This window comes from Archocentrus centrarchus, chromosome 5, assembly GCF_007364275.1.
Source record: "Archocentrus centrarchus isolate MPI-CPG fArcCen1 chromosome 5, fArcCen1, whole genome shotgun sequence".
NCBI lineage: Eukaryota > Metazoa > Chordata > Actinopteri > Cichliformes > Cichlidae > Archocentrus > Archocentrus centrarchus.
In genome coordinates, this window is record NC_044350.1 from 32526770 (window position 1) to 32540058 (window position 13289).

The window sequence follows — 13289 nt, forward strand, 5'->3', positions numbered from 1 at the left end:
AGTTGAAGGTATTTTGGACCTTTGGATCTTCTTTCCAAAACATCTCCAGTTCAGTCAGGTTTGATGGTTTCTGAGCATGGACAGCCTGCTTTAAATCCCACCACAGATTTTCAATAATATTCAGGTCTGCGGACTGAGATGGCCGTTCCAGGACGTTGTACTTGTTCCTCTGCATGAATGCCTCAGTAGATTTTGAGCAGTGTTTAGGGTCGTTGTCTTGTTGAAGTATCCAGCCCCGGCGCAACTTCAACTTTGTCACTGATTCTTGAACATTGTTCTCAAGAATGTGATATTGACTGGAATCCATGCGACCCTCAACTTTTTTTTTTTTTTTTTTTTTTTTTTTTTTTTTTTTTTAGCCTGTCATGTCTGGCATCTTTCACAATCGGAATGATGATCCGAATGCACTGATGTACCAAACATATTTGCTTTGACAAGAACAGCTCTATATGTTTCCTATAGGCTCTTCTTGTTAATGTTTGCAATTTTATTTTTATTTATTTATCTTTTTATTTAGTTATTCATGCCAAGTCTGACAGGCAACAAGGAAGGGGCAAGAACAAGAGGTGGGGGGGAGAAAAGGGGGGGGGGGAGAAAAGGAAGAAAGGAGATAGAAAAAAAATAAAAAAAAAAAAAAATAAAAAAAAATAAAAGGGGTTGATATACTCACACACACACACACACACACACATCCATACACACACCCATATGCACCTACATATACACACACACACAAACACACACACACAAGTTTATTGTTTGTAGTAATGTGTGTGTATGCGCCTTTGTCATGCAATGTATTCGATAATGAGGGCGAGAAACTGCAACCATGCCCCCCGCGATCCAGAGGTAGATAGGGAAGGACCCAGGGGACCCAGGCCATCCACAGCACAGGAGCTCAGAAGACTTGGGGCCACACATCCCGATGGCAACCGCGTACACTCCCCAGAAGAGGAAGGAGGGAGGCTACAGACGGAACCCCCACAATCCAGGGCCTAGAGTCCAGAGAGCCAGAGACGACGGGCAGCCCACCCCCCCCGGCAGGCCGGCACCCCCAGCACGAGCCAGGCATGCGGCCCCCGAGGCCCCAAGCGCCCGAGAGCAGCCCGACACCCGGCAGAGCCCCCCCACGCGCCAAAGAGGCCCAAGCCACCCCCAGGTCACGGCCGCCAAGGGAGCAGGCCAAAAACCATGCCGAGACATCCGGCCACACATCCCGGGACCCACGGGCACCCACACCCCAGGGGCGGCAGTGACGACCAGTGGGGAGCAGCGTGGAGCGGTAGGGAGGGGTAACTCCCACCCTCCGTGTCCCACCGGTGCCAAGGCTTGGCAAGCCACCAACCCAGGCCCAGCTGTCCACACACACACACTCTCACAAGCACGCACGTACACACACACACACACGTACCAGTCATTCCCTCATGTAAACACACGCACATACACACGCACGCACATTCGCATGCACCAGTCACACACTCATGCATACGCACATGTAACAAACATGGACACCTAATGTGGGAGAGCGGGTACCAGCACCAAGCCAGCGGCAACCCAGGGAAGCAGCCAACCCAGCCCCGAACAATGAGCCAGTCCCCATCCCAGGCGGGGTGCATGGAACCGGGGTGTGAGAAGGCCCGCCCGCCCCCTCCTCCCACTCAGCGTGTTGGGGGGGTGATGTGAATGTATGTACTGAGAAGAATGTGTATGGCTGTGTGAAAACTACAGTGCTTTTAAAATTGGAGGGACAGATGTAATATGAGCACTGAATAACAGCGCCCATCCACACCGTCCCCCCAAGGCCCTCAATGTCTAAAATGTAAATAAAATTGAGGTGCAGGCAGCAGTGAACAGACAAGTGGGGCCACCTCAGCAGTGCCACCCACTAACCACTGTGTGACACACCTGCCCCCCAAGGCCCTATATGTACTATGATGTGTTGTGAGCTGTATAATGCAATTAAAAAAGGAGGAGTGGGACATCACGCAGCACAGCGAGCAGAGCCGAGGTGATGGCCCTACTCACTGCAGCACGAGCCCCCCACCCCCGAGAACCTATGTGTGCATAATGTGATGTTAAACTGAGTGGGAGGAGGGGAGGGGCCAGGATAAATATGACCGGGAGGCAGAGGACTACCCCCCGGAGGAAGAGAGCCAGCTAGCTACTGGCTCACTAGGCACCCCAGTTCCCTACACCCCCCCGCAGCCCAGGGAAGGCAGGTCCAGGGCCTGAAGTGACCGCACCCCCAGGACGCCACCGTACTCCAGGCCGGCACCCACTGCCCCCACTGCAAACAGGACACAACACACACCCCACATGCATACAAAGGACAACAAATATCGCACACACACACACACGCACGTACGCACACATACACACGCACGTACACACACGCACACACACACAGACACACACCCCCACATACATACTCACACATACACACACACGCACACAGTGGTCCTGAGTCAGAACCAACCGGCCCCGTGTGGGGCAACTGCTGCTCCCTCACCTGAGCGCCCCACCACCCCATGGGGGAGGGCACCCAGAATCCCGGAATGCCAGCCAGCCCCCCCGACCCCGCCACCCCCCCCCCCCCGGCGGCGCGCCCAAGGGGGCACAGACCCCTCCAGCGCAGGGAGGGGCCCAGCCAGGAAACGGGCAACCCCGGGCACCAGGGCCCCGACCCCCGCACCCCGGCCCCCACAGAGGAAGCCGGCCACCCGGACGGGGCCAGCACCGCCACCACGGGACCCCGAGCCCCACACCCCACGACCATAAGAGCACCATCCAAGTCCCCACCACCAACAACCAGGGCCCGGACACAGAAACCACAAAACGGTAGCCACCGCCTCCAGGCCAGAGCCATCAGACACCCAGGCCCCCCCGGCCCACCCCCAGCCACCTACCGGGTGCGCCATGAAACCAGACCACAGCTCGTCACCCCCATCATGCGATGGAGCTGATCAGTGGGGACCAGAGAGATTCAAATTTTGCCAGTTGATTTTTAGAGGTGGCAGACATTCTTTCCAGACTAATGTGGTCTAAAAGTAGATTCTTATAGTGAGTAACGCATAAATCATTTTTTGATTTCCAATTCATGAGGATAGTTTTCTTAGCGATGCATAAGGTAGTAAGAACTATGTGTGATATATTTGTTTCCATGTTTAATTCACTTAAATCACCTAGAATGCACAGTTTTGGTGATGTTGGGATATCGCAATTAAAACATGTGGATAATTCCTCACATATCCTCTGCCAGAACCTCTGAACAGGTGTACAAGACCTGTTCAGGTGTGATATCCATCATCATGGAGCTGCTAACTAAAAAGTAATCTAAGCGGGAGTGAGACTTGTGTACTGGTGAGAAGAAACTATAATCTTTCAGAGTGGGGTGATGTGAACGCCAAGCATCGCAAAGACCAAAATCCTTCATGTACTGTTTAAGAATGTCTGCAGACTGCCAGTTCCTCTGACTCACTGCTGTACTGAGCCTGTCAATATCTGCATTAAGTACCAGGTTGAAGTCTCCTCCTATTATAAGTGTGGTGTCAGAGTGATCGGACAGCAAAGTGAAGAAGGTATGAAAGAAGGAGGGGTCATCAACATTTGGCCCATATATACTAGCAATGCATAAATCTATATTTTGAATAGTTAAATTGAGTATTATAAATCTACCTTCTGGGTCTGATGCGACCCTCAACTTTAACAAGATTCCCAGTACCTGCACTGGCCCCACAGCCCCACAGCATGATGGAACCACCACCAAATGTTACTGTGGGTACCAAGTGTTTGTCTGGGAATGCTGTGTTCTTTTTCCACCATGCATAATGCCCCTTGTTATGTCCAAATAACTCAGTTTTAGTTTCATCAGTCCACAGCACCTTATTCCAAAATGAAGCTGGCTTGTCCAAATGTGCTTTAGCAGACCTCAGCGACTCTGTTTGTGGCCTGTGCGCAGAAAAGGCTTCTTCTGCATTACTCTCCCATACAGCCTCTGCGACACCATCTGCAGCAAGTTGTAGGTCTTTGGAGCTGCTCTGTGGGTTGACTGTGACTGTTCTCACCATCCTTCACCTCTGCCCATCTGAGATTTTTCTTGGCCTGCCACTTCAGGCCTTAACTAGAACTGTGCCTGTGGTCTTCCATTTCCTCACTATGTTCCTCACAGTGGAAACTGACAGCTGAAATCTCTGAGAGAGCTTTTTGGATCCTTCCCCTAAACTATGATGTTGAACAATCTTTGTTTTCAGCTCGTCTGAGAGTTTTTTTTTAGGCTCCCATGTTGCCACTCTTCAGAGAAGATGCAAAGAGGAGAAACACTTGCAACTGGCCACCTTAACCCTTTCTCATAATTGGATTCACCTGTGTATGTAGGTCAAGGGTCAATGAGCTTACAAAACAAATTTTGTGTTCCGATAATTAGTGCTAAAGGTATTCAAATCAATAAAACGACAAGGGTGCCCAAACTTATGCACCTGCCTAATTTTGTTTAAACAATTATTGCACATTTTCTGTTAATCCTATAAACTTCATTTCACTTCTCAAATATCACTGTGTTCGTCTGCTATATGATAGATTTAACTGAAATTGCTGATCCAAACTACTAATGATTTATAAAGGAAAATCGTGAAAATCATCATGGGTGCCCAAACTTTTGCATATCACTGTACATAATAGAATAGGAAATAAAGAAAGGGATCAGGAAAATATTACAGAGGCCAAGGAGAATGTGAGACTTGCCTATGATTTCAGCACAGCTAAAATGACAGAGAACAAAAACACAAGCCTGACAGACCTGGCGCACCCAAACTTGGAGTGATTGTGCTCCGATCCTCAGGCAACCACACTGCTGTACAGAGCTGTAGCTCATACCTGTCAAGTTTTGTATTTAAAAATAAGGGAAATTTTCTGCCGCCGGCTGCGAGCCATCCCACCAGCCCAACCGAGGTCCAGTTGTTGTTCCGGGTTCATTCCCGCTGTCGGCACTAACCTCTCGAGAACTGCCACCCAGGCTACTGCAGGTGGCAGTAAGTTAGACCCATTCCTATCTTTGTCATTGATTCTGTTCATAACTTTAATGGATAGAATTTCTGGGTGCAGCCACGTGGCAGAGAGGTCATGCTTTGGTGACCTCAGGATCATATCTCTCCTCTTCTTAGATGATGTGGTTCTTCGGGCCTCATCACTTGGTAACTTCAAGCATGCACTAGTGTGGTTTGCAGAGAGAGGGGGGGTTATGGTGTGGGGTTATTTTTCAGGAGTTGGGCTCAGCCCCTAAGTTCCAGTAAGAGGAACTCTTAATGCTTCAGCACATTTGGGACAATTTGATGCTCCCAACTTTGTGGGAACGGTTTGGGGATGGTCCCTTCCCATCCCAACATGACTGCACACAAGTGCACAAAGCAAAGACCATAAAAACGTGTACGGCAAAACTTGACTGGCCTGCACAGAGTCCTGACCTCAACCTGACAGAACACCTTTGGGATGACTGTGGCTCAGGAAGTAGAGCAGGTCATCTACTAATCGGAAGGTTGGTGGTTCAATTCCTGGCTACTTCAGTCTGCATGCCATCCTTGGGCAAGATACTGAACCCCAGGTTGCTCTCCGATGCAGCTGTTGGAGTACGAATATGTGTGAATGTTAGATGGAAAGCACTTTGATATAGAAAAAAAAAAAAACTGTGCTTGTATGAATATGTGTGTGTGGGGGGGGTAAATGCAAACATGTTGTATAAAGACTTGTTCTATATAAGAACTAGTGCATTTACCATGAATTAGAGCAGAGACTGTGAGCCAGGCCTTCTTGTCCAACATCAGTGTCTGACCTCGAAAATGTGCTCCTGGAAACATGGTCAAAAATTCCCATAAACACTCCTAAACCTGTGGAAAGCCTTCCCACAAGAGTTGAAGCTGTTATAGCTGCGAAGGGTGGGCCGACATCCTATTAAACCCTATGGATCAAGAATGGGGTGTTACTAAGTACTTTTGGACAGATTACTACAGATTACAACACCATGGCTCCATCCATACTAAGCGTATGCATACCTAACTGTTTTCAGTGATGGACTGAGGTGGGCTGACCCTGTTCTGTGGTGTTATAACTTGCTTTTTCTTTGACTGATACAAAAAGTGTTGGAATGAGAGAGAAGAGAGGACTCTCAAACTGCAGTAAATAAGACATGATCTGTATTTGTCAAATCTGAAATTAGAGCACCAGTCAAAGGTTTGTGTCCTAACCTTTGACTGATGCTGTATATCTTATATTTTAAAATTTAGCCAATACTGATCAACACTTTGCCCATAAAAACTGCAGTGCAACAGGCTGTTTTCTGGTAGCCTGTGTGTTGGCCTGAACACTACGCAATGGGAAATAGTGTCTAGACCTTCCCAAACGGCTGTGTGGAATTTACAAACTTTAATGCACCCTGTCACGCTCACCTGGAAATGGAGGGGAACAAATACCACACAGTCAGCGGGGACCTCTGAAGGGCAGTAGGCCGAAAAAGATTTGACATGGTCTTGTAAATGGCAGTTCGGGTGCACCATTTGATAGTGTACAGACATTTTAACGATACAATATGCCTGAAAAGGAGAGAACCATTACTTCTGGATTGCTTGATGGTTTACTTCATAAACATTTTGATCTGGTGTCTGAAATGAGCACTGTCATTGTTATATAAACAAGCATCAGGCATGGTAAGAAGACTGCAAGAGCTGGGTAAGCTGGTAAACATGAACAGTGCAGTTTGGGATTAAAGTTATACATCACGCCACCTAAAGTCCAGAAACAGACAGAATGTAGTCAAGAGTAAAGCACCCATATTCACCACCAATACATTATAAAAACTGCCTTTTATCATTAAAAAAAAGAGCAATATGGCCATAAAATTATGTAACATTTCAAGGAAATTTGCACCAATTATATTTCTATATTTCCGACTCAAACAAAATGAGAGCATTTTCCATCCTTCTTTTCCAATGAGCTGCGTGTCACCGATGACACGTAATTCAAAGTGTTAATCCATTGTTAAAAGGTGCCAGCAGCACCAGAATTACAGTGTAAAACTAGTGACACAACATAAAATCAATGTAAACACAAAAGTAGTCTAGGTCGTGTTTTCCTTGTAACTTTTAAGTTAAAAGTTACCCTGGTTAACTCTTCAATTCAACAAATGACAAATGACTTAACCTTGTAACTCTTCTGCAGCCTGCACAGTATTGTCACATAATAAAACTGAAATGACTTTGTTGTTTACTGAAATTATTGCATACTTTTTTTTTAATCAGTTGCTTACAGCCCTGCTTCTCCACCATGTAACTGCATCAGTAATTTCCATCCACCGTTTGCTCTTCCTGTGTAACTACAGTAATAGGTGCTCCAGCCGTGCTTGGTTGAGTCATTGGTTTGCCTTTAATAAGTCTGGTTTTTCATTTTTAGCAGGAACAGTTTTCTTTCAATAATGCAGCAGTGCACTTTGTTGAAGGTTGTTAGAGCACCAGAGACACACTTGGGCTTGTCACATTGTTGTGTGCTAGGGAACATAAGTGCATGGTGTTGCTATGTCATTGATATCATGATATGACACTTTTATATCACGTAAAAATTTATACCAGTATTATTGCAGTTGATATATGGCAGAGCTTTAGTTCTCACCTGCACAAATTAGTCAGTTTACCACCACAGCACTCTCCAATCCCGATGACAAAATGACTGCTTTAAAATGTCCCACCATACATGAACTATGACATATAAATCCACTATTGGAAGAGTAGTCATCAATATATTTTTCTGACACTGACACTGCTTTGCCCATTGGTGCCATGGGTACTCTAAAAAGCTGCTCTAGGCCATTCACATGCACACAGCACGCCCACAACACATGGCACACATTCTAAGGCCTGTCCAGTGTTACTGTCACTTACTACTGATCAGACATGCATGACATCAGTGGACAAAGTGAGAATAAGAAAGGAGGACAGACTGATTGTGTTTGTCTCTGCAAGAACAAATGTTTCATTGTCAAAAGCTGATACCTGAGCAGTTTTTCTAGTGGTAACAGAAGAATCACCTGGACTGTACTCAAATATAACTGCGTGTCTTCTTCGGTGGTGGGGAGCCTGTCTGTCTCAGGCCAGGAAAGTGCACTTTGTAATGGTTTGTCAGTCTTCACTTCTGACGGCTGTTTTTTGTTTTTGTTTTTTTTCTTGTGATTTTTCAGTTGTGCGTTTTCTTAAACTGCCTTTCACAGCGACTAAATTTACATAATGATTCTGTTACAGTGTGCGACACTGCTCCATCCGCATGGCCGAACAGAGAATCACACACTCCCATTCTTATAGAAAAAAACACAACAGAAAAGTCAGTTGGGGACAAGAGATAACTGAGTGGCCTAAGAATTTACACACTATTATGATCTAAATACATTAAGGATGAGATGTTTATAACAAAACATCTGTGTGAATTATCGACTCTGATTATAGACCTTAGAAATCCAGATGGATTTGAAACCTAGTTTAATTAGACACAAGAGCCTTAAAGCACAATAATAAGCTCAAAGAGTCTACACCAGCAAAACAGACTGCTCCACGTCTTCAGATGAAGTTGTACTTGAACACATCAAAGAGATTGCTGACACATATATTTTCTGTGCATGTATAAAAGAAATAACAATTCAGAAGCTGTATAATAAGGAGGAGGAGGTCACTGTACCAAACAAGCACATTCATTTATGGAATTCCTCATTCAGCTGTCATTTCCAGTGGACTAGCTTCTAGATATCACCCACAGCATGAGTGCATGTTTTCAACATACAAGTGGTAACAGTGTTTCAATCCTTTACAAAAGGGGACGTCAACCGGCGGCCCGCGGGCCACATCCCGCCCGTCAGAACTTTCCATCCGCCCCCCCAGTAGTACTGCCACAGGTGCTATACGCCAATCAATCATGTCGCGTCATAACCCGTTAAACACCCGTCTCTGACTAGTCTGAATTACAAAAGTCTGCAAACGTCACTTCCCATTGCCCGTAAATGGCTCCATGTCCCTAGAACCAATCAGAATGCAAGCTCGGACCATGTTAGTGTTTTCAGCACAGCTGCACGAGGAGCCGGCTTTTATTGGTGATCAGATTGTAGACACAGCTGAAGGTGAGTCTAACCTTGTTCTGTGTAGAAAAAAATGTTCAGGATCAAAATTGTCTAACTAAAGGAAGTAAAACGAGATTTCTGTCGGTGATCCCGCTGAAGGATCGTTACTGGCTGCCCAGCGTACTCCCCGGCCTGCACAGGGCTCCTGCCATACGGTCTGCTCGCGGGGGACCGGACAGGTAGGTCGCTCCGTGGCTTGGCGTTTACCCGCATGCGATCACAGCCCCGCATGCGTCCGTCCCTCGGTTGTCACGAACCCCGCAGCCTAGTATCTACTATTCTGCTATTGTTAAAATAAATATGCTGCCATTGCGGTTGTACTGTGTGAATCTATGTCGAACTCTTTTTATCGTAGTGTGATATATATTCATTAAAAAAACAAAACAAAAACAAAAACGCCTTCTGAAAAGTAGATTGTGCAGAGATAAACTCGCTGCTCTCGTGTTTTATTGTTTTATTTAAACATTTGCTCATTATATCTATACTGAGAACAACTGCACACAGATCCGGAGTTTGCGTACTGACCCTGCTCTCCTCTCCTCTCTTCTTCCTCTTTGCTTTTTTTTTTTTTGGCTTGTTATCCATAATGTACAATACCTACTCTATAAAACACTTGCGGAAAAATAAATTGTTGCATAGTTTACAAAACACGTTCCACAATCGGCAGAGAGAAATGTCAGAAAGTGCAAGTAATATATTTCCCAGCATGCCCTCCGCCATCAACACTTTTCAGAAAAGGCACCTGTTCTACTCAGTGGAGTCTAAAATGATTGACTAAAGAGATGCAGATAAAATTTAATTCACAAAGAAAATGCATACTGCATAAATAAAGTTAAGTGTTGAGTCACAAAGTAAAACACGACTTAAATCCGCCCAACGTCGGTTTGAATTTGGGGGCTTGGATGTTCCTGTATTGGAGAAACACCAGATTGACAGTCGTGTCTGCTGTTATTGTTTTCCTGCTTTCTGAACCTTGGGCCACTGCCCCCTCCGTTCTCCCAGTGATGTTTGATCCTGTGCAGATATGTGTGGTATTCTTGCTCTTAAAAATACGAAGTCACACGTGTGTAAGTCCGAGTGTGTTTAACAGTTTGTGGGCAGAGAGGTGAGAAATAGAAATCCTGTGACAGTGGAATTAGTGGACTGAGAGGGATCTCATGACTGAAAATGAGACACGCAGAGAAAGAGAACGCGAGGGAGAGAAATGAGACTGAGAGCGGATCCTATCCTTTGCGGAGGATGCAGGCGATAAGACCCAGGGGGAACCAAGGAGCTTAAAACCGGGCTTTATTGTAGTCAAGCAGACGAAAAAGCCATTAAAGGAACTCCGGCGTCTGAGCCTTAAAATAAAAGCATGTGTTTAATGCCGGGAAACGAACAATAAGAATATGCCTCCAAGTGTAAAGCAAAAGGTGAAAAGAAAAAAATCCGTTTTGCTTTGTATTTCAAAGTAAACACGAACAAATTCTTTCCTTTAAAGCTTAAATTCTGCACATTTAAAAGCAAATGTTAATAAAAGTGCTAAACTGTTCTCCCAATGACGGTTGCTTGCCATTAAATGTGAGAGAGTAGACTACATGTTTCAATTTTAGAGGTTCTTTAGGTTTAGAATGATCACAAAGAAATAGTTTTTAGTTCTAGTTTTAGTTTTGGTGCTGGGATATTCAAGATTAGAAATATCATTAAAAAGCCAGATTTATTACTAAATACCTTTCCCCCTCAGCCCGGCGACTTATTCATGTCTTTACAGCTCTTACTTGCTCCCAAACTCTGTCTTAATGGCCATATGCTGTTTGTTTCCTTTCAAACGCTACCTTATCTTATTTTGAAACTTACCACCGGACGTTCAGTTAATCCGCGCATCTTGATGCGGGTGTCTGGCGCCCGGTGTAGTGCGCGCTGCTCTCATTCCTCTAACTCCAAGTCAGTCTGTCAGAGACCGTCTGAGCGCGCGTACGTACACAGAGCTCCTCGTGCAGTCTCTAGGGCACACGCGCGCACCGACGCGCACAGACACATAGGCTCGCTCTGTCGGAACCGAGAAGACAGGAGAGGAAAGGAAAGCAGAGAGCTCCAATTAATTTGCCTCCAACTTCTCTCTTTGCCTCTACTTGTGTCTCTCTGGTTCTTCTTATCCACCAATGCGAGGATTTTATTACTGTTATTACCGTCAGTGCTGCCCCGAACTAAGGGAAACAACTTTAAGGACCAGACGGGAGTATGTAAAATAATCCGTCCTGCTGAACAAAACAAGAAGAAAACAGATGGATAATCGGAGTAATTCTGGCGTTTGGCTGGCAGCTTTCTTCTACTTTGTACTTTGGGGACACGCTGATGGACAGTTCTTTCCAGGTAGGAAAGGGATTTGTTTGTTGAATTTGTGTGTGTTCTAAATATATTCATATTCTTTGTTTACTGGTTGGCTTTGATTTAGTTTGCGTTTAATTCGATAATAAATGTCACAGCGCTAAAGTTGCGCAAATAAGAACACAGGGTGGGAAAGCAGGTTGATCTGTGCGCTTTTGCGATTTCTGGGGCATCGTGCAGCTGCAAATGTTGCACTGCTGGATAATGTGATAGGAAAGCAGCTCTGAGCACGTTATTTGCGGAATAGCATCCACAGATCTAGATGCACGCAGTAAGATATGAGCACGAATGTCTTAATAAAGAAATTGCCATAAATCCTTATTTATGGCAGTGTTGAGAGGTTTGTTGATAATAGTGGGAGTCTGACTGATGATGGACACTCCTCTGAGTTTACATCATCACATGCAGTTACAATCCCGGCGCACCTGAGGTTTTTATAAAGTTTTGGATCTTTGGGAGGTTTTGCTCCACGAAGGTTAATGTAAGGATGGGTTGCATGTTGTTAGTGATGTGACTCGTTACTGAATCACAGACTGAACTGTGCGCTCTTGACTCAGTCTGAGCGCAAACCATCCAACTCAAAGCTTCCTCAGACTTCTTTACACGGTGATTACAGATATTTTTGACGTGCAGCCGCATGAATGTAAGAACGCAACAGTACAGCAGTATCTTTAGATAAAACCTGCTAATAAAGTGAAGAATAAGTAAACTTTCCTTATTATTAGTCTTTATGGACTAATTCTCGCAACAGGTCGGAAAGCCAAATAACACCCCGCTCCCCCCGACGTCTACTTCTCAAATTGCAATTATATCTGAGCGTAAATTACAGTAATTATGCGGTTGCACAGTTTAATCTCTCGAGGTTGAAGCTTCACAATCCTCCTGTAGTCCGCAACATCTCCTCTCCGCAGCCCACAGTCAGCATTGCTTTGGCACTTGTTACGCACCGGAGAGGTTTGGAGAGTTTGCGGAATTTAACCGAATCGTTGGCGATTATAATGACTATTTATCAGAAATGGAAGCCCCACGGTCAGATGAAAATACACAGGAGTTCGATTATAGCTATTATTGCTCACAAATAACCGATATATAATTTCTTGATAAAACGCAGATCGCGAACGAAAACCAGAAAAAAAACATTTGGAAGAGGTCAACATGCGATTTAATAAAACGGGAGCATTTAATTATTGTTCAGCATATAGTCAATATTAAAAATAATAGCACAAAGAATTTTTGACACTATAACTGTGCCCGGGGCTGGATTCACTGATTTGCGCCTTCTTTCAGAGTTGAAATCGCACTTTTTAACAGTCGTCATAAAATATGAGACTTTCGAAAAAGTCGGAGGTTTGTTGTCTGCTTTAATTCAGTCGATTGAAGCTAAACGCAAGCTGAACAAATCTGTTAGTCAGTGATGTTTCAGTAGGCTGTAGCAGCAACCTGTCGACTCTGTGTTCGGCTCTCTCCAGGCATCCTCTGCTTGGTATTCATGACTTGTACGACTGCAAAAAGAAGCTACTTTGAAAGAAAGACTGGCTCTAAATACCCGCCTCGCTTTATCTCCTCCTGCCTCTGTGTTGCAGAGGCAGGGTAGCCTACCCTCTCTCCGTGCGTAACGGTGCAGCAGAAGAAACCTCTACTTAGTGCATTATGATAAAAGAAACATAAAACTGGCCAAATGTGGGCATTTATGTCTGAATTCAGCCAAAAAAGATAACGCTTTCTAAGATATTCGTCTTCACTTCAGCGCATTGACATTAACAGACAGGAGAGACAC

The 13289-nt window shown here is 45.1% G+C and overlaps 1 protein-coding gene across 1 annotated transcript in view; it reads left to right on the forward strand.

Moving 5' to 3' along the window:
- Positions 1–9072: 9072 nt before the first annotated feature.
- Positions 9073–13289, forward strand: part of LOC115779987 (receptor-type tyrosine-protein phosphatase T-like) — a 355835-nt gene continuing 351618 nt past the window's right edge. Inside the window, exons 1-2 of the mRNA XM_030728898.1 lie at positions 9073–9145; positions 9265–9324. Of these exons, the coding sequence (XP_030584758.1) occupies positions 9073–9145; positions 9265–9324 (133 nt within the window). The remainder of the gene's footprint in view (positions 9146–9264; positions 9325–13289) is intronic.